General features: G+C 42.4%; 1 protein-coding gene across 3 annotated transcripts in view; it reads right to left on the bottom strand.

Moving 5' to 3' along the window:
* The window catches only part of TSHR (thyroid stimulating hormone receptor), a gene marked incomplete at its 5' end in the record, with an annotated part of 216,702 nt that overhangs the window by 55,887 nt on the left and 141,181 nt on the right, over positions 1-19,634 (bottom strand). For all 3 annotated transcript variants that reach the window (XM_084629976.1, XM_084629977.1, XM_084629978.1), the window contains 3 exons: positions 7,139-7,216; positions 10,022-10,096; positions 14,301-14,375. In XM_084629976.1, the coding sequence (XP_084486102.1) occupies positions 7,139-7,216; positions 10,022-10,096; positions 14,301-14,375 (228 nt within the window). The remainder of the gene's footprint in view (positions 1-7,138; positions 7,217-10,021; positions 10,097-14,300; positions 14,376-19,634) is intronic.

Genomic DNA, 19,634 nt, shown 5'->3' with positions numbered 1-19,634 from the left:
GATTAAGATAACAAAAGGCTTGTCCTTAAATTAAGGATCGTTAGATGATCCTGAAAGCATTGCCAGGCAGTCCAGTTAAAAGATAGAAAACAAAGGGTAGGAATAAATAGTCCTTTTTCAGTTTGGTGGTGTCCCCCAGGGGCTTATACTAGGACCAGTGCTGTTCAACATATTCATAAATGATTTGCAAAAAGGGATAAACACTGAGGTGGCAAAATTTGCAGATGATACAAAATTACTCAAAATAGTTAAATCCAAAGCAGATTGCAAAGAGTTACAAAGGGATCTCACAAAACTGGGCGAGACTTGGCAACAAAATGTCAGATGAAATTCAATGTTAAATGCAAAGTAATGCACATGGCAAAATATAATTAGCCATACAAAATGATAGGGTCCAAATTAGCTGTTACCCATCAAGAAAGAGATCTCAGAGTCATTTGCAGTACTCCGGAAGCACTATGTTTCCAGAGTACTGCAAATTTATAAGAATCCTTCCCACTGTGCCTATATCATCCTGAACTCATTCTCCAGATTCAGAAGACTTAAAAATTATCTCCTGTCATCAATGGAACACACAACTGTATAATGTAGCTGTTCTTAACATGCATCAAGACAATACTAGGGAACTAGATGTAGATAAGATTGCTGACAGTTTCATCCAGAAAGCTACAGTAAGACATAATGTTTTTAAATTAGGACATTAGGGAAGACAGCTTGTAACTGATTGCAATGATTTTAACATTCTGTAATTCATGATAATGTAATTATGTAGTTCATAACAATTTAATCATTAACATAGTAAAGATACCAATGCTAGACACATTCAATAACTAGAATATGAAAGAAGTATATAAATATGCTGAAAATAGCCTCCCTCCAAAACTGGCAGAGTGCCCCATCCTGCTCCCAGCCCCCAAACACACACACCTCTTCAAAAGCACCCACTGGCAAAAACAAAAGTCAGTGCCTATGAGTGTGCTCCTCCTTGCTTGTTCACATAATACATCACAGTGGTATTGTCAGTAAATCTGTGAACCACTGAGTCCCTGACATGGATCCAAAAGGTGTGACATACATTGTAAAGGGTCTGTAGCTCCAACATGTTGATATGCAGAGAAGACTCCAGCTCCGACCTCAGACTTTGGACTTTCAGCAACCCCAAAGGTCCTCCCAATCCCAATAGGGAGGTGTCAGTGACAAAAGTCCTGCTTAGGAAGGGCCTGACGAAAGGAATGCCCTGACAAACATTCTCAAGACGCATCCACCACTGTAAGAAGTCCAGGACCAGTGGAGGAAGATGGACCAATATGACCAAGGAGTGAAGAGTTGGATGGTAAACTGCCCTGAGCCACATTTGGAGGGGCGAAGATGCAGCCTTTTTGAACTGGATCACCTGCATGCAAGCAGACTTCATGGACATCACAGAAGGCTGAGACTGCAGACTGAGACAGAGGTGATGAGTTGCCTGAAAACAGTCAGTTGGCAGAAATGCTCTCAAACTCACAGAATCTATTCGGGCCCCAATTAACTATATTTTCTGAGTGGGAACCAAAGTTGACTTCCATGTGTTTAGGATGACACCCAGATAATGAGCAAGAACAGTGTGGTGTTGACATGAGAAAGGACTTCATCCCTGGATGTGCCCCTCAGTAACCAGTCATCCAGATACAGGAAGATGTGGATCCCTTTCTTCCTGAGATATGCCATGATGACAGCCATGCATTTGGTGAAAACCCAAGAGGTAGAAGAGAGGCCAAAAGGAAGCATCCCACACTGGAAATGGTGCTCTGATATGTTGAATCAAAGGAATTTTTAGGGGCTCGGCAAAATTGCTGCATGAAAGTAGGTGTCCTGAATGTCCAAGGCAGTAAACCAGCCATTCAGAGAAAAAAATGTGGGGGAAATAGTCAACAGAGAGACCGTTTAGAACCTCATGTACCTGACATATTTGTTGAGGCTGCAAAAGTTGAGAAAAAAAGGTTGCTAACCTTTTGTAACTGTTGTTCTTCAAGATGTGTTGCTCATATCCGTACCATGTTAGGTGTGTGTGTGTGCTGCATGCACTGTTGCCGGATGTTTTTACTTTAGTGGTATCCATAGGGCCGGCTCTAGCACCTTCTGGAGTCGTGCACACATGCACCAGTATAAGAGCCGCGGTCTGCCCTGCACCCTCTCAGGTCCTTCTTGTCGGTAGCTCCAACAGAGGGGTAGGAGGGTGGGTCATAAAATGGACATGAGCAACACATCTCGAAGAACAATGGTTACAAAAGATTAATAACCATTATTTCTTCTTCAAGTGCTTGCTCATGTCCATTCCATCCTAGATGACCCATAAGCAGTACCCCAAGGAGGTGGGCTCAGAGTTCATGAACGTGCTGACTGTAACACTGCTCTCCCGAAAATGACATTGTCTTTGGCCTGTTGGGTGATGACATAGTGGGATGCGAAGGTATGAACCAATAACCAGGTTGCGCCTCTGCAGATGTCCTGGATTGGTATTTGTGCGAGGAACACTGCTGATGAAGCCTGGGCTCTTGTGGAATGAGCGGTCACAATGGCCAGAGGCAGGACATTTACCTGCTTGTAGCAAGCCCGAATGCAGGTCGTTATCCAGGGTAAGATTCTTTGGGATGACACAGGTACCCTCTCATCCTTTCCACTATTGCTACAAAGAGTTGCATGGATTTGTGGAAGGGCTTAGCCCTTTTAATATAACAGGTCAGAGCACGCTTAAGGTCCAATGTATGAAGCTGACGTTCCACAGCAGACTTGTGAGGTTTTGGGAAGAAGACAGGTAAAAAAATGACCTAGTTGTGGAATTGTGGAATGGAAAAATGGTTGGTACGGAATTGTGACACCACCTTTGGTAGAAAGGCTGCATGGGGGTGCAGTTGAACCCTGTCCTTGAAGAACTTTGTGTAAGGAGGTTCCAACATAAGGGCTTTGATCTCAGAGACCCATCAGGCTGAGGTGATAGCCACCAGGAAAGCGACCTTCCAGGTGCGAAGCAGTAGAGAGCACGATGCTAACGACTTGAAGGGGAGCCCCATGAGCTTTGACAGGACCAGGTTTAAGTCCCATGGGGGAGGGGAGGCGGCTCACCAACCAGAGGATAAAGTCTTTCCAGCCCTTTTCCAGACCGTCATTTAATGAGAGAACACCAATCTGCCATTCACTGGAGGTGGAAGACTGAGATGGATGCCAAATGAACCTTAACAGAAGAGAGAGCCAGACCTTGCTGCTTTAAGTAGAGTAGGTAGTCCAAGATAGACTACAGAGAAGATTGGAATGGAGACAGATTCTGTTCGGAGGCCCAACAAGTGAAATATTTCCACTTGGCCATGTAGGTAGTCCTAGTGGAGGGCTTTCTACTACTCAGCAAGACTTGTTGAATCTGATCCAAGCAGGCCTGTTCTTTGGGGTTCAGCCACACAGCATCCATACAGTCAGATTCATGAAGGCAAGGTTTGGGAGAAATAACAGACCATGGTCTTGTGAGATCAAGTCTGGGCAGAATGGGAGCATGAGTAGCACTGCCACCAAGAGGTCCATGGAATAGAAACCCTGATGCCAGTGATCTGGTGGAACCTCCTCCACTGCTCTCAATGTGAGCAGAGAGCAAACCTGCTCAAGGAGCAGTATATTGGGAGAGGGATCCCCAAAGAGTAACTCTGAGGGGAGGCTGGAAGTAGGTATGGAGAAGAACTGGATGGCATAGCCCAGTCTGCCAGTGCTTAGGACCCAGCTGGTGGTGGTGATCGAGCCCCAAAACTGTGAAAGTGAGCCAGCCTATCCCCAAACGGAGGGGCTGGGGGGAGGAGTGGGGAGTGATGACTAGAACACTGCTCTGGACCAAGGAGTCAAAATGGGTGCTTGGGGGATACCAGGGAAGGTGTGTGGACTGTCCAAACCTTGAACCCAACTACTTCCTCCTATGGGATCTATGCCCCTTTCTGGGGTAGTCCCGCAGTCTTGGGGAAAGAAAAGGCTGCCCAAACATGAGCTACAGATGATCCTATGGTGCTGAAGCAGAGAGTGGTGTCAGCTGTGGGGGGCATCAAAGAAGTTCCTGGTGCCAAGGAGGTACCTTGTGCCAAGTCCAGTACCAGCCCCATTTCTACTGAGTCTGGAAAGGAAACATTGGGGTGCAGCACTGACAGACCCATAGGTTCAGTTCAGGTTCAACAGGGCTATAAAGAACAAAGACACAGCAAAGTCCTCGACCAAGGAAGAGGTTGGGACAGAAAGGCAGAGGAGGTAGCATCGCTCTTGTCAGTACTGGACACAATGGATGCCCTAGGGCTGGAACAGGGGTCAACAGCACAGGATCTCTGATCTCCCTGTGCGGTGCTGGGGAGCATATGACGGGACCTGCTCCGTCCTGCATACTGGCTTTCATCCTGGGCCGATGCACTCTCCTTCTGGAGGAGGAAGACAAATCCTCACAGGACCTGGAGTGGCCTTGGTTGGTCTTATGGGACCTTTTCCTCAACGACTCCTTCAACTCTTTTGAAAGGCGCTAGCTCCAAAACGCAAAGTGGCAGCACTCTCTGAACCCAAGGGTGACCTCTGATCTGACGAGGGCCTCGGTGCCTGAGTAGGCTGCATGGCCTGTTTAAGTAGATGCTGCTTCAGACAAAGAGCCCTCATCACTTAAGTCCATTTTGTGAACCAATGAACTATATACACCTTGAAAAAAAGTAGCTGAATAGATGATTGTGAGGTTGAAAACTACATAGAGCTCCAACTCCAGCCAAGGGTGGTAAGAAGGAACTGAGGCATGATGGGAAGTCGCTGCCTCATATAGCCAGGGGAGGGGCTATGGCCATGAGGCATGAGCACCCCGCACCCCCCCATGGGTACTGCTAGGCAAATTCTCTGGCTCTGATGGGCTGGATAGGCACACACCTAAGTAGAATACACAGCTTCAACTACTTGAAGAAGAACACCCTGTGCTCTTCTCTGTGGCTCAGACTGCATCTGTACCACAACAATGAACCATATTTGACACCCAAATATGGCTCATTCCAGACTCCTGTCCAGGACTCCTATCAACCAGTTTTCAAACTAATTGTACTCATGGTGTGTGACAGGGACAGCTGAGTTCAACCTGTGTTATAGCAAAGTGTACTAGGTTTCAGAGTAGCAGCCGTGTTAGTCTGTATCCGCAAAAAGAAAAGGAGTACTGGTGGCACCTTAGAGACTAACAAATTTATTTGAGCATAAACTTTCGTGAGCTACAGCTCACTTCATTGGATGCATACAGTGGAAAATACAGTGGGGAGATTTTATATACACAGAGAACATGAAACAATGGGTGTTACCATACAGACTGTAACAAGAGTGATCAGGAAAGGTGAGCTATTACCAGCAGGAGAGCGGGGGTCGGGGGGGGGGGTGGGAGGGAACCTTTAGTAGTAATAATCAAGGTGGGCCATTTCCAGCAGTTGACAAGAACGTGTGAGGAACAGTGGGGGGGAAAGGGGGGAGGAATAAACATGGGGAAATAGTTTTACTTTGTGTAATGACACATCCACTCCCAGTCTTTATTCAAGCCTAAGTTAATTGTATCCAGTTTGCAAATTAATTCCAATTCAGCAGTCTCTCGTTGGAGTCTGTCACTCGATTACAGACCTAAAACTGGCAATTCTTCAACAAAAAAACTTCCTTGTTCATTCCCCCCCGTACTGTTCCTCACACGTTCTTGTCAAATGCTGGAAATGGCCAACCTTGATTATCACTACAAAAGGTTCCCCTCCACCCACCCACCCACGCTCCTGCTGGTAATAGCTCACCTTTCCTGATCACTCTTGTTACAGTCTGTATGGTAACACCCATTGTTTCATGTCCTCCCCCCTACTCTTGCACCCACTTACCCTTTCTCCATATAGAGCAGGGTGGAGACACGACAGGGCTCAGGACAGAAAGACGGGAGAGACCGCAGCTGCTGTCTCAACTTCCTGATCTTTTTAAAGGCAATGTAATGTACTTAGAGTCAGGTCAGCATACTTAAAGGGGCAATGCACATCTCTCTCTCTCTCTCTCTCTCCCACACACAGGGTGTGTGTCTCTGTCTCTGTCTGCCATGCTGTCTCCCCTTCCTCCATTTGTGTTGCCTTGTAGAGTGTGAGGCTACATTAACAACAATGCATTAACCCTTGAGGGCTCAGCCGAATGCTAGTTCATCATTTAGCAGTAAGGCATTCCCTGGGAAATATCCCATCCTCTTCCACCCTCTAACTTCATCACCTCAACCAAGCTTCACAATCATCATTGCTGTGTACAGTATTAAATTACTTGTTTAAAACTTATATTCTGTGTGTATGTATAAATATATATATATATAGCTTTTTGTCTGGTGAAAAAAATTTCCCTGGAACCTAACCCCCCCTATTTACATTAATTCTTATGGGGAAATTGGATTCGCTTAACATCATTTCGCTTAAAGTTGCATTTTTCAGGAACATAACTAAACATTAAGTGAGGAGTTACTGTACTTGCATTGGCTCTCATCAAGCTAGCACACTAAAAATAGTAGTGTAGCCAGGCTAGCATGGACAGCAGCAAGCAGTGGATGGGCTAGCCTTGCTGAGTACATACCCCAGGTGTTCAGGCAGGTTTGTACTTGACATATCTAGCTAGTGCCACTGTTTGCAGCTGCCTGTGCTACCCCGCGCTACACTGTTTTTAGCATGCTAGCTCCATGACAGCTAACGCAAATATGTGTGCACTAGCTGGGAATCATACCCCTAGCTTCAAGTGTGTTACACACCCTTGACTATACCTGTGTTGCAGCTTTACCGAAGTAGTACTGCAAACCCTTTCCCTCTGTGCTCCTTTCTACAGCTCAGACCTTGCATAATTGCCTATTGCCCACTGTCTGTTTAATCACTTTCTTCTTGTTATTTCTGCTATTAAAATACTTTGGCAGTGTCAATTTAAAAATTGACATGATCCAAGTCACTGTGGCAAAGAAGAAAACTATGTAAATGAGACTATGAATAACATTTGTCTCTGGTGTTTTTCTTTTACAAACCACTATAGATTAGGGCTGAATTGTTATTTCACAAGTCACAGTGATTTGCTTCAGAGACACAGGGAATATAACAGTCATGTGAGTTAAACTGGTAGGACTTACAGTGTAAGGGATTCATTACACAGCCCATGGAACGCATTTGCAGGCACTGAAGTCATGTAAGGATTATCTGCAATTTCACTGCAAAAGGAGACAAAAGGCTTCACTTTGCAATAAAACATCTGCATAACAGAACAGACCTAGTTTGAATCTTCCATTGTTAATGATTCTCTGATATACAGCACAATAAAATGCAAAAAATACATAATAAAGGGTATAGTTCAACAAGTTATATGTTCCAAATGTGCTGGAAGACTAAAATGCTTCAGCTACCTAAGAAGTGTAGGTATCCAGAATACCAGTACCATTAATTGCTTGTATAAAATAGATGGGGTTTACATTATTAGCTAATAGTATCAGAGGGGTAGCCATGTTAGTCTGGATCTGTAAAAGCGGCAAAGAGGCCTGTGGCACCTTATAGACTAACAGACGTATTGGAGCATAAGCTTTCGTGGGTGAATACCCACTTCGGCGGATGCTGAGGAAGTGGGTATTTACCCACGAAAGCTTATGCTCCAATACTTCTGTTAGTCTATAAGGTGCTACAGGACTCTTTGCCGCTATTATTGGCTAATGTGTGCCCAGCCTGTGTGGTTCTTTTGAATAATAGCACAGCCAGGTTGCTCCTTTCACAAGTTAGGGAATTAGCAGTTAAGTAAATAACAACAATCACCACAATGTTAACTAATTTATCCCAAGTAAAGTTAAAGATAAGATTCTAGTTTTTGTGAAGAATACTATGAAAGAAAAGATCACAAATAGACTAAGCTGTTCAAGATAAAAACTGTCTTCCTATGCGTCTGAACTACACCTAGTACAAAGGAAAGGATGAACAGTTAACCCTGAAATGCACAGAATCCTAGCAGCTGGAAAGGACCTCTAGTGGGTCATCTAGCCTAATGGCACATCTCAACTTAATGGCCCGATAATTGTCCCACAGTCCATCACATCCCCAAATCCTTTGCAACTACCATCTCCACAGCTCTCCTGTCTCAGAGCTAAGGGCTATTGGGGCAGGGAGGGGAGGAAGGATGAGGGAAAGGGTATAGTTTCACCATGATTGGGTTTGAAGGCAGGATCGAGCCGGGTGGTGATATGATGGGGAGGAGTAAGGGAGCTAATTGTTCCTTCCCTACTCTTCCATAGCTCCCACTGGGTTCTAGCTACCGCAAGATTCTGCAGGTTTTGATTTTCTTCAGCTAGTGGATGGTGTGCTCCAATGGACACCTCCTCATGGCCTACTTGAGAGTAATTCCCCATAGGCTGAGAAACCCTGGTATAGTCCATTCCGCTGTATGTGGCAGGAGTTGTTTCATTACCCCTTGAGGTATAAATACATGATACAAGATGCTAAAATTCAACTTTTATCACTACCACCTTCACTCCAAACTTTTTCCATTTTCTCACACAATATTTTGGGGCTGAAATTTTCCATGCCTGATCTCAGCCCCCAAAGTGATTCCCCCTCTTTCTCATTATAAAATTTGTTTAAAATTGGTTCAGCTGGTTTTGAGTTATTCCAGCATGGATCTAAAATATGTTTTACCCACAGAGAGAAAATCAGAAAATCTGCGACTCAAGAATGGCTAACAGTAAAAACTGCAAACTTAGCTCAATTTTATAGCTTTCCAAAATCTAAGGTTCAAGCCAAGTTTGAAGAAAAGACTTTCAGTCCTTTTACAGTTATGAATCTTTAAATTTGGGAATCATGAACACATGGGGTAAAATGTTTCTGTTCTTTACATAGTGTCAATTAAGTGCTATTAGAATCAGAAAACTGACTAAGTAAAAGTGATATCTTTTACTCAGCAAATATGCTCATTGTCTTCTCTTCACAGAGAATAAATTATATTTAACATCAATTCTTTCATTTAGACTAGTGTTGAGTTATGGTAAAATTGATGCAACTCTCTAGAGAAGATGAACCCTGTATATTCTTGCTGAATCTGCCTACTTTAAAAAACATTACACATTTATTTTAATAAATTCCTGCTAGACCTGCAGAACCAACATAGGTACAGAAGAGTGAGCTGGATTCAATTCCACCTGGTTCATCATTTATAAAATTGTTTATTAAGTTCCAAGTGCAGAATTTTTCTTGTTGGTAGTGATGCATGAACCAGAAAGAATATCCCCAGTTGAATATGCAGGGCCATCAGATGGAAAAAAACATCTTTTTACTTCTAACCTGAGCACATTTTATCCAAAGTCTCTGAGAATTATAAACATGAGATCCATGGCATCACTTTTAAAAGTCACTTTTCAAAGTGGACCTGTACTTTCAAATAAGGCATCCCAGAATGATGTCTACAACCAACAGCACCTTAGCTTAGCAAGAGGAATCATTCCAGAAAAGACAGCAGACCTTGGTATAGGACACGTGCCGCCAAAAAAACCTGAGTTAAAGACTGCTGCCATTAGAAGACATGAAACCAAACTGCTTCAGAACAAGGAAGTTATAAGTTCCATTACCCTCTTTCCTAGCTTTGTTTGTTTGCTTTTTAAAAACATCTTGTACTTTTTCTAAATTAGAATGTGAATGTGGAGCAACCAGTCTGCATAAAATAAACTCCTTGCACTAAAAACTTTACTCAGAATGTGAACTGAGGCCAGGCTGCTATTTTCATTTATTTATTTAGTGGTTTGCAGGTGTTCAGTTAACGTTTTCCCTTTGTGTTTTCCATCTCTCCAGCTCTTGCATTTTGTGGGCTCTGGACCAGAAGAACAGAGAAAACAATGGAGGGAGACTGGTTTTGCTGGATTGCTAGGATACTTCTTTCTGGTAATTATTTGGCACCTCTCTCTAAAATGGGAGCCTCCACTGCGGAATTGTTTGGGACCTGACTGTAGCACTGTTCTAACCATATCTGCAGCGCAGACACTTACAGTAAAAAGTTCACATCAGCTGAATAGATTTTGGTGAGGTCAGGAAATATCGTAATTCCAGTGTTGAAAATTCCACTAAAACAGAGGACAAAATAGAAAAAGAGAAAGAATTAAATTTAATTAATCACTACACAAAAAAGACGCTATAGGTTCAGACCATTACACAGAGCTGGATGGAATATGTTTATTTTATACTCTCCACTGACTGTCAACTCACCTATGAACTATTTGTACCCAAATGTAGGGCTATGAACAACACATCATAAATCAGTGTGGGGTTTCAGAGAGATATTCTGTAAAGACTTTTCCACCTCTAACTACCAAGACTCTGTGATTACACAGGTTTGAACTAAGCCACTTATTATGTAGCTCCCTTCCTTTATTTAGCAGCATCAGCATTAAAAATGTTCCATGCCATCTCCTTCCAATTCTCCACAGGAGTGTCAAGAAGCACTTTTAGCAACTGGGTAGAGTTGAGGTGCTAAGGGCACAAACCTACTCCCACTGAAATCAATAGCAGTGTTGTCATTGACTCCAATGGATGCATGATTAAGCTCTAATACAGCAGTAAGACTGTCAATGTCAGGAAGATGTTGAGAAAGTCAGAAAGTCTTTAAGAGGAAAGGCAAGGTGGAGACTTGGAGCAAACAGAGGGAGCAAGCTTGTGAGGGTAGAAAGAAAAAAGGAGCAGAGAAAAGGGTCAGAGAGTAGGACCTTCATGCTTTTGGGACAGTATGTGGTACAGACACACAGAAGGGAGAGAAAGTGAGTGTGTGTTCTGAAAGCAAAAAGATGGGTCAACATTCAGAAAGAGATGACGAGAGATAGGGCTCTTGGAGATGGAGAACAGAGGGCCCAAATCTCTGTTCCAGCTGATATAGTCAGTGCAAGGAAATGGCAGGTAAGGGAAGGAAGAATAAATGTGGCTATTGGCCACATTTGTACCTCCTGATATTTTGGGCCTTGCTGGGGGCCAGGACCAGTCCCCAGAATAAATGAGAGAAGTCACAGAACTAGGGTTGACAACCCTCCCGGATTGGCTGGGAGTCTTCCGGAATCGGCCTCAATCTCCTGGTGACTATTAAAGGCAATCTGGGAGATTTTAATAGGGCAAAGTCCAGTCAGCAGGGCTAAGGCAGGCTCCCTTCCTGCACTGGCTCTCCGCGGCTCCTAGAAGCAGCCAGCACATCTGGCTCCTAGGTGCAGAGGCGGCCAGGGAGTTTTAGTGTGCTGCCCCTGCCCCTAGTCCTGACTCCATAGCTCCCATTGGCTGGGAACTGTGGCCAATGGGAGCTTCAAGGGTGGTGCCTGCAGGCAGGGGCAGTGCACAGAGCCCCCTGACAGTCCCTGAGCCTAGAAGCCGGACATGCCAGCTGCTTCTAGGCCCAAGATAAGTGCCACCCAGCCGGAGTCCACACCCCTTGCCCCCTCCCACACCCCAACCTCCTGCCCCAGCCTTGAGCCCTCTCCTGAACCCAAACTCCCTCCCAGAACCCGCAACCCGTCCTGTACCCCAACCCCCTCCCCCAACCCTGAGCCCCCTCCCGCACCCAAACTCCCTCCCAGAGCCTGAACCCCACAGCCACTCCTGCACACCAACCCCCTGCCACAGCCCAAAGCCCCCTCCCACACTCCAAATGCCTCAGCCCCACCCCCCAGCCCAGAACCTGCACCCCCTCCCACTCTCCAACCCCCTGCTCAGCCCGGTGAAAGTGAGTGAAGGTGCGGGAGAGCAAGCAACGGAGGTTCATATTCATTCCCCATCAAAATGCCTTGTTTCAAAGCTTCCCCATGCCTTTAGTTGATGACACTTGGTGTCCCCAGGACCCAGGTAACATCCTTAATAAGTAGTTAATATTTATTTTTGCATGTGTTTTTTCCTTCTCCCTCCTATTATTTGTCATTTGTCTTCTGTGAGTGAGAGCTCTGCAGGGCTCACTGTGTTTGAAGAGCACTAACCCATTGTAGGCACTACTGTAAAGAAAAGAATGAAACAACAAGGCAGCCTTTCATTATCCAAGGAGGCCCTAGGAAAGAATCTTTGAATTACACAAACTGTGTGATCTTTAAACTACACACTCTCCCCTTCCCCAGTCTATGGAAGGAAAAATATGTCCTCCATGTTTTCTTTGCCTGAATTATGTAAACTGGGCTCCACATAATAAGCTGGTGACACTAAGAACTCTGCCATTCCTTGCGGCTAAGATTTGTTGTTCAAGTTCTGCTTTGAAGGAAAAAGATCTAGTTTTCCAGGTCTGCCCCAACTTTACAGGTATGCAGTTATTTTTCTTTAGCACTGATCCCTTTGAGAGTGAAAGTAAAGTACAAGAAAACACTACTCTGAGCTTAAAGGTGACCTGCAATGGAGACAAAATTGTGTTTGTGCCTATTTTTATAGCTTTATGGTATATAAACAAAGACATGAAATTCATGGTCCCTGCCTTCCTACGCCCCCAATCTCCTGCTCAAAATCACAAAGATTTTTTGTTGATATTTTTTCATTGTAATTTTGGGTCTCATCTACCTGGTTGGGTTTTTTTGTTTTGTTTTTGTTTGTTTGTTTTTGAAGACTCTAGGGACAAATGGAGGAGAACGCCTCCAGACCCATTTCTGTCATAGAACTTACAGCAAATTGGGGCCTAATGATGAACTTGTCAGCTGTAGCTAATGTGTATTGTTATATGTAAACATATATATATAATTAAAGTAAAAACTACATATTTCTGTTGTATCTGTAACAGTGGGCTGGAGAGACTAGGGCCAAGCCAACCTTGATTACAGAATGAGATCTGAGGGGAATCAGGAAATTCCCTATGAAAAACGGAAGGTGGCTGCAGTAAAGGGGGATCCCAAGTCATGCTGATGGACTCTAGAGGGAGAAAAGAAGAGGGTTCCTGTAGGATCATTACACCAGGGAGTTTGGAGGATAAAGCCCAGTAAGCAGGAAGCCCCTAGGGAGTACATGACTGTGTTTGGGACTGGATATCAGAGCCTCAGTGAGGGAGAACTGGGAGATCAGACTGGGATGGAAGAAGAGCCCTGGGGGTGAAAGAGAATGCCAGAGCTAAGTTTGGACTTTCTTTGTGGTGTTGGACTTCCGTTTGGACCTCTGGGTTCTTGTAAACTGGTGCTGGTATTAAACTGGTGCCGAGAGGGGTAGTGTTAACAAAAGAAAGCCTCTGTGAGTTCTTGAACGGCCCTGAAGAAAGTAAAAACCGGAGGTGAAGAACTTAAAGAGGAACCCCTGGCCAGCACTGGGTGCTCAGTAAGCAGCAGTCTTTTTTACAGTATCCCTCTTCTCAATCTTTCCTATAGATTGTGTTCAGCATTTCCCTCTCTGGTAGTGGAACAGGCGGGGCACAAGTTGAGTAGGGGCAGGAAGAGGTGGGGCCTTGGAGGAAGGGGTGGAGTGGGGGCGGGGTCTGGGAAAGAGCCGGTGGTCAAGCATCCCCCTGCACTTTGGAAAGTCAGTGTCTGTGTACATGTCCTTAGTTGACTGGAGGTAACCCCTTTTCAGCTCATGGGAGGAAAAGAGCCTTTACCATTCTGTCACAATTCCTAGAAGGGACCATTCTAATAATCTACATAACACAGCCCACAAAATTTCACTCAGTAATTCATATCCAATAATTTGTGGTGCAATATTTGATTTCATTGATATTACTGAAAGTATAGAACAAGCAGCAAATAAAAGGAATAAAAAGCCCAAACTAAATTCCCTACCCCTCCTTCATGGCACCTTTAAAACACTTTTGCAAATACCCTCCCTCTCCCCCCACACCTCCATCAGTTTTCTGGATGAGATGTCAAATAGAGTTCCTGATTAAGTGTGAGTATCTACCCCTTTCAGCAAGAGCAGTCCAAGTTTATTCTGGTGTAATTACTGTAATGAAAAAAGTAAATATGGAAAATGAATACATTTATTGTAATGAATAATGTAACAAAGAATTAGCTATCCAGGTTCTGGGATGAGGGCTGGGCTTTTGAGACTAATGAGAGCCAGAGTCTTGGCCTAATTCTAGCCTAACCCAACCTCCTACTCCAGAAACAAGACCAAAAGGGCATAGGCATTCCTGGGACTCCCTTATAAAACAGCTTGCAGCTCTTTTCTTGCTTGCAGAGCCTATAACTGGCCTTAGTTTAGTTGAATGCTTACAGTAAAAGAAAACAGGGAATAAATTTTCCATCCAGCTCTGAAGGGAAAAAGAAATTGTTACACTGTAGTAGGGCAACATCTACACTGAGAATAATCTCTGAAGATTAAGTGCCCAGTACTTACAGGTATTTTAACAGTGGGAGGTTCTTAAAGGCATCTGGATCTATGTAATGTAGATTTCTAGCATTGCGAATTTCTCTGTTAAAAAATAGATACAAATTAGCATATTAGCAAAAAACCAAACATTTTAATGTTCATATTTGAAATTTAAAATAAACAAAACAGCATAACACTAAAGTGAACTTTCAGAGAAACATAACTCCTCTGCTGAGCTCTTGCACTGGACTGCATCCCAGTAATACAACAAATTGACATCACTCAGTGGAAGTGAGCATGTTTGGTGTGCACTGCTACATTACAGCATCATCATCTGGACAGATCTGGTTTTGGACACTAATAAGCTTAAGTAATGGGGAGAAAGCACAGGGCTTTGGCTTGCTCATATGCACACACTGATTTGTTCAGGAAATGTCAATAAAGCTATTGAAATGTGTGTAAGGTTGAATGCTAATAACATTCCAAATCAAAGGGAGCATGGGAGGAGGTTTGCGTGTCTTGGAGGATTGGGTAATGGGTTGGAATTTTTAGTTTTGGATATGGAGGAAATAAAGAGAAAACTAAGATTATAAAATAGGATTTTATTTCATGTGAGGCCATTTTAGGGGCCCGTGAGTGCCAAAGTTTCTTTTGTTAATACTCTCAATTAGTTTCCACCTTCTCATTTAAATTTAGTAAGTATAATAATAAAAGTTAATCTATACAAAACTTAAAATATCTGAATTAATAAGTATACAGGAGGAAGCATCTCCATTGGGGCAGGACTGGAAGTTTGAACACCATCATTCTATTTTTGGTTCTGTCTGTGACATGCTGTGGCATCCTGCAGTTACTTACACCTCCATGCTGCAGTTTGCATGCACAGTAAACTGCGAATAAATACTACTATTTAGCATTTGTTTTCATATTCAAAGCGCTTTACAAACATTAAGCCTCATAATCTCTCCTGCTGTTACTACCTACACCATAATGTAAGAAAGATAGGGTATAAAATACAATTAGTTAAGCAACTGCTTAACTGATTACTTGTTCCACCTTTCTCGGGATTCTTTTAATTTTGATTGCTTAACTAAAGAAAAGGACTTGAGTTGAATTTAGTCTTAAAGTTTTATTAAATATCCTAACAACAGCAACTAAGTGTATAGTATATAAGACAAAAATAGTACTGGATTATGATTTGGCAAACAGACTAGGAAATTGATTGATATAGCCATTCATTGATATAGATTGCAAGGCCAGAAGGGACCATTGTGATCACCTAATCTGATCTCCTGTATAACAGGCCACAAAACATCCCCCAAAATATTTCCTAGAGCATATCTTTTAGAAAAACATCCAATCTTGATTTAAAATATGTAAAATTTTCAGAATCAAATCACATAGCTACAACAGATAATAACACTTATACCTAATCAGTATCTTGGAAAGGTATCTTTGTTTAAAGTTTTGACTAAGAGACCTTGAGAATAGAGCCTCACTTGTGCTAACTGGTTATTAACACACTAAAGCATAAGACAATTCAGTCACTTACATGCCAATTCACCAAGGTCTTCTTCTCAATGGATCTATAGTAGCCCACCCTTTTTAACCTATTTCCCCACAAATTACCTTAGACCCAGGATCTAACACTCCTAAATATCTGACATTTATGACAGACTGTACAGGCTGATTGCAGTTCAAGAGGCTTGTACACTTGGTCTGTTTTATGTTTTTAAGCACCTAGAACTTGAACCTAGACACCATGATAGATACATGTACAGTGTTCTAAAATTTTAGTTAACAACTGTAACTTGTTCAGTTTTAAAGCTCCTTTACAACTATCATGATTGTAATCTGTTACAAAACAAGGACACACACTAACTCCGTGACAATCTTTAAAGCACATACACAACATGTACATTTCCTTACTAATTCAGTTTCAGGAAATGGTCAATTGATTGATTTGGGTAATCACAGAAGAGAAACACTGTGTTCCTTATCATCAGATCTTTACTCAGCCATCAGCTTTCAGCTCAATTACTGTTCACAGCCAGAGCTGACACTGTAAACACAGGTGGAACAAAGGATGGACCTGACTATAGTCTTTCCCCAGTGTGCTAGTGGGCAACCCAAATTGCTGGAAGATAGAAAGAGACAGTTAAAGGAGTCAAATGTCAGGGGGTAGCAGTGTTAGTTAAAGGCGCCTATTCAAGATAGGTACTTTGTTACGAGACTAAAAAGATATCAGTATGAATGCACCTCCTTTCTTTCCCTTACAGGATTGTCCATGAGGGAAACCCAGTCATTAAAGTTTACAATGTTTTGACCAAAGCTGTATCACTTACAGTTGACTTCCTTTTTACACACACAACTTCATTTAATGACAATATCACATTACATCCTGTTCCCCATTTTTCCCTCCACTGTATCTGGCAATCTCTCAGAATATTTTAATGTTGAATATCAATATATTCATTCAAAGACAGGGAAAAAAGAGAAGTCTCTTTAGCAGCACCAGTGGTACACTCTTGTAAAAGGCTGCAGCAACTCTGTTTCCTCTTACTATTGAAGTCTAGCTATTAGACCCTGAGATTTATTTTCTCAGTCCTGCATTCTATCTTTTCTAAAAGACCTTGATGCTTGGGCAATTCTTAGATGATAATAATATATAATTTTGGGGCCCTAGTTACTACAAAAGAGATGATGCAAGGTTTAGTTATGCAAAACAGGGCTCCTAGAAACCATTTGGTCTCAGCACTTGAGGAACATATCAGTGGCTTAAAGCCACCTTTGCCTCCCACCCTGATCTTGCACTGAGCAGAGTCCAGCCTGACCAGAGAATCTGACCCAGTTATTTCAATACTGTAAGATCTGGGTCATTGTCTAGAGTGAGAGCTGGGGTTGTTGTACCAATAAAATAAAAACCAGCAGGATCTTATTAAAGGGAAAAGGCAAAATGCCACATTTATTGTAAATATAATAAAGAAATATAAAACTCACACTGTCCTATCGTTACTTATTCCTTACTTAATTATATATATATATATATATATATATATATATATATATATATATATATTCATTCATTCATTCATTCATTCATACCAGTTCTGCATAGGGGTTTATAGTTACCAGCCTAGAGGTTGCTCGTGACAGGGTACTGGCCAGGTAACCTGTACACGAGAGTGGAGCGGAGTCCGTGTCAGATGCGCATCCGATGCTCCTGAAGGGTAGTGGCAGAACTGGAGACTCCAAGTTCTCAGCCCTTAGTGTCCATTTTTATAGGACTTTCTTCCTATGCCAGTCCGTGGAATTTGCTTTGTCATATCGTTAGTCATGACTGCTCCAGGACGGCTGTCAGGTGCTCATCAGCTTTCTTCATCCTTTGAATTGGTCGGGTGGATCCCAGTTTGCCCTCCGGTGGGGTTCTCTGGTTGTCTCCACCTGGCGTCTTCTTCGGCCAATCGATGTTAAATTCCTAGGCTGGCACTTCCCTGTTTATTCAAAACCCACCATTCATTCACATACATTCCTTACTTTAATAAAAAACACATTTCTTATTTCACCGAGTGTTGTTATTTTATTTGAGACTCCCTGTCTCTTGACATTCCTTCGGTATTGCCTTTCTTTTGTTATACAAAGGTGTTATTTATTTGAGACTCCCCGTTTTTTAACATTCCTGATCCAAACTATAGAAGGTGGGAGTCTCTATGTGACATTTCTATGAGCGCCAGCTCCAATTCGCGGTTCTTCATGGGTGTTACAAACAAGCATGTCAATCTCCATTACAAAGTGTCTGTTTGCAAAGTAGAGCCAATTGAACATAAAGTGAAGTTAGTTAAGAAGCATGTCAATCTCCATTACAATCAATGGAAAGAGAAAGCAGAGTCAATTAAGCCGTTTAGTCTTAAAAGCGTCAATCTTAATAACAAGTGAGAAAGTATCAATTCAGAGTCAAATTGAGCAGTTTAGTCTTACAAGCGTCAATCTTAATAACAAGTGAGAAAGTATCAATTCAGAGTCAAATTGAGCAGTTTAGTCTTACAAGCGTCAATCTTAATAACAAGTGAGAAAGTATCAATTCAGAGTCAAATTGAGCAGTTTAGTCTTACAAGCGTCAATCTTAATAACAAGTGAGAAAGTATCAATTCAGGGCCCAATTGAGCAGTTTAGTTTTACAAGCGCCATAACAAGTGAGAGAAAGTATCAATTTAGAGAAAGCAAAGCCAATTGAGCAGTTTGCAAGGTACGGTTTGCAAGCTTTAATACAGGATTGTAAATCAATATTGCAGATTTACAATTATGTCAAATAGAAGAATTATAAATACAGATTTAATAAATATTATAAATCAATATTGCAGGTTTACAATTTCTTATGAAAATCAATATTGCAGGTTTACAATTATGTATTATAAATCAATATTGCAGGTTTACAATTTCTTATGAATAGAATCACAAATATTGGAATATGCCTACATAATCCCCCTTTTGACACTAAGATATACAGATAATCGTCAGTGTCACCTATTTTGTAGCCTGTTCAAGAAGAGGTACTGTGAGGCTATTTGACTCTGTGATTCTAATCGAGTGTACATTCTTCTTATCCAACAACCCATACCACACATTCCGATTATGCAGATACAATTTAATAATAAAACTATTATCAAGGGATGTAGTACTACTGACAGGATACCATTGGTGGTTGGGGACCATCCAGAGAATATATCATACCAGTGATAAGTTGTTATTTGTTTCTCTGCTGTGGCAATTCTTAACATGTCCCCATTGGTATGTATAATATGAATAGTTCGATTTCCCACCTGATCATTTGTTTGTTCCAGAAAATGTGTCACTTCTTTACTTCTTATTAGACTATCAGTAAGGTCATGCCATTGAATTCCAAGGTCAATGGAGAATTCAGCCAACCCCGCACTTAATGTCAGCTGGAACTTTTTTGGCTGTGGTAAATAGTATGTGTGGCTTTTGGTGAATATGGCACTTACATTGCACTTACATTCATCTACTGGAGGACTGCTAACACTCCCGTCTTCCCAGAATACTTCCTCCCAAGAATTAATACACACACATTGTCCATTATACAATACTTTGGTCTCATTATCCAATTCATCCCATATACATGATCCTAGTGATGTATCTTTACTACAAGGTTCTGGAGCAACAGGCAAGGTGAGGCACACCCACTGTTGAGGAGTCCATTCGGTACAACCTCTAGTGTCCAATAGCTTCCCTCCCTCCCCAGCCCACTGGCTCGAGGTTTGGGGTAGCCAGAAGGATCCCATGTGTAATATGGGAAGTGGGCTAACCTTCCATACCTTTGCCTCCAGGGACCGTTGGTGTGCA

This window comes from Lepidochelys olivacea, assembly GCF_965140295.1.
Source record: "Lepidochelys olivacea isolate rLepOli2 genome assembly, chromosome: 6".
Lineage (NCBI taxonomy): Eukaryota > Metazoa > Chordata > Testudines > Cheloniidae > Lepidochelys > Lepidochelys olivacea.
Note: the sequence above shows the minus strand (reverse complement) of the source record. Positions and strands in the feature narration are given on the sequence as shown.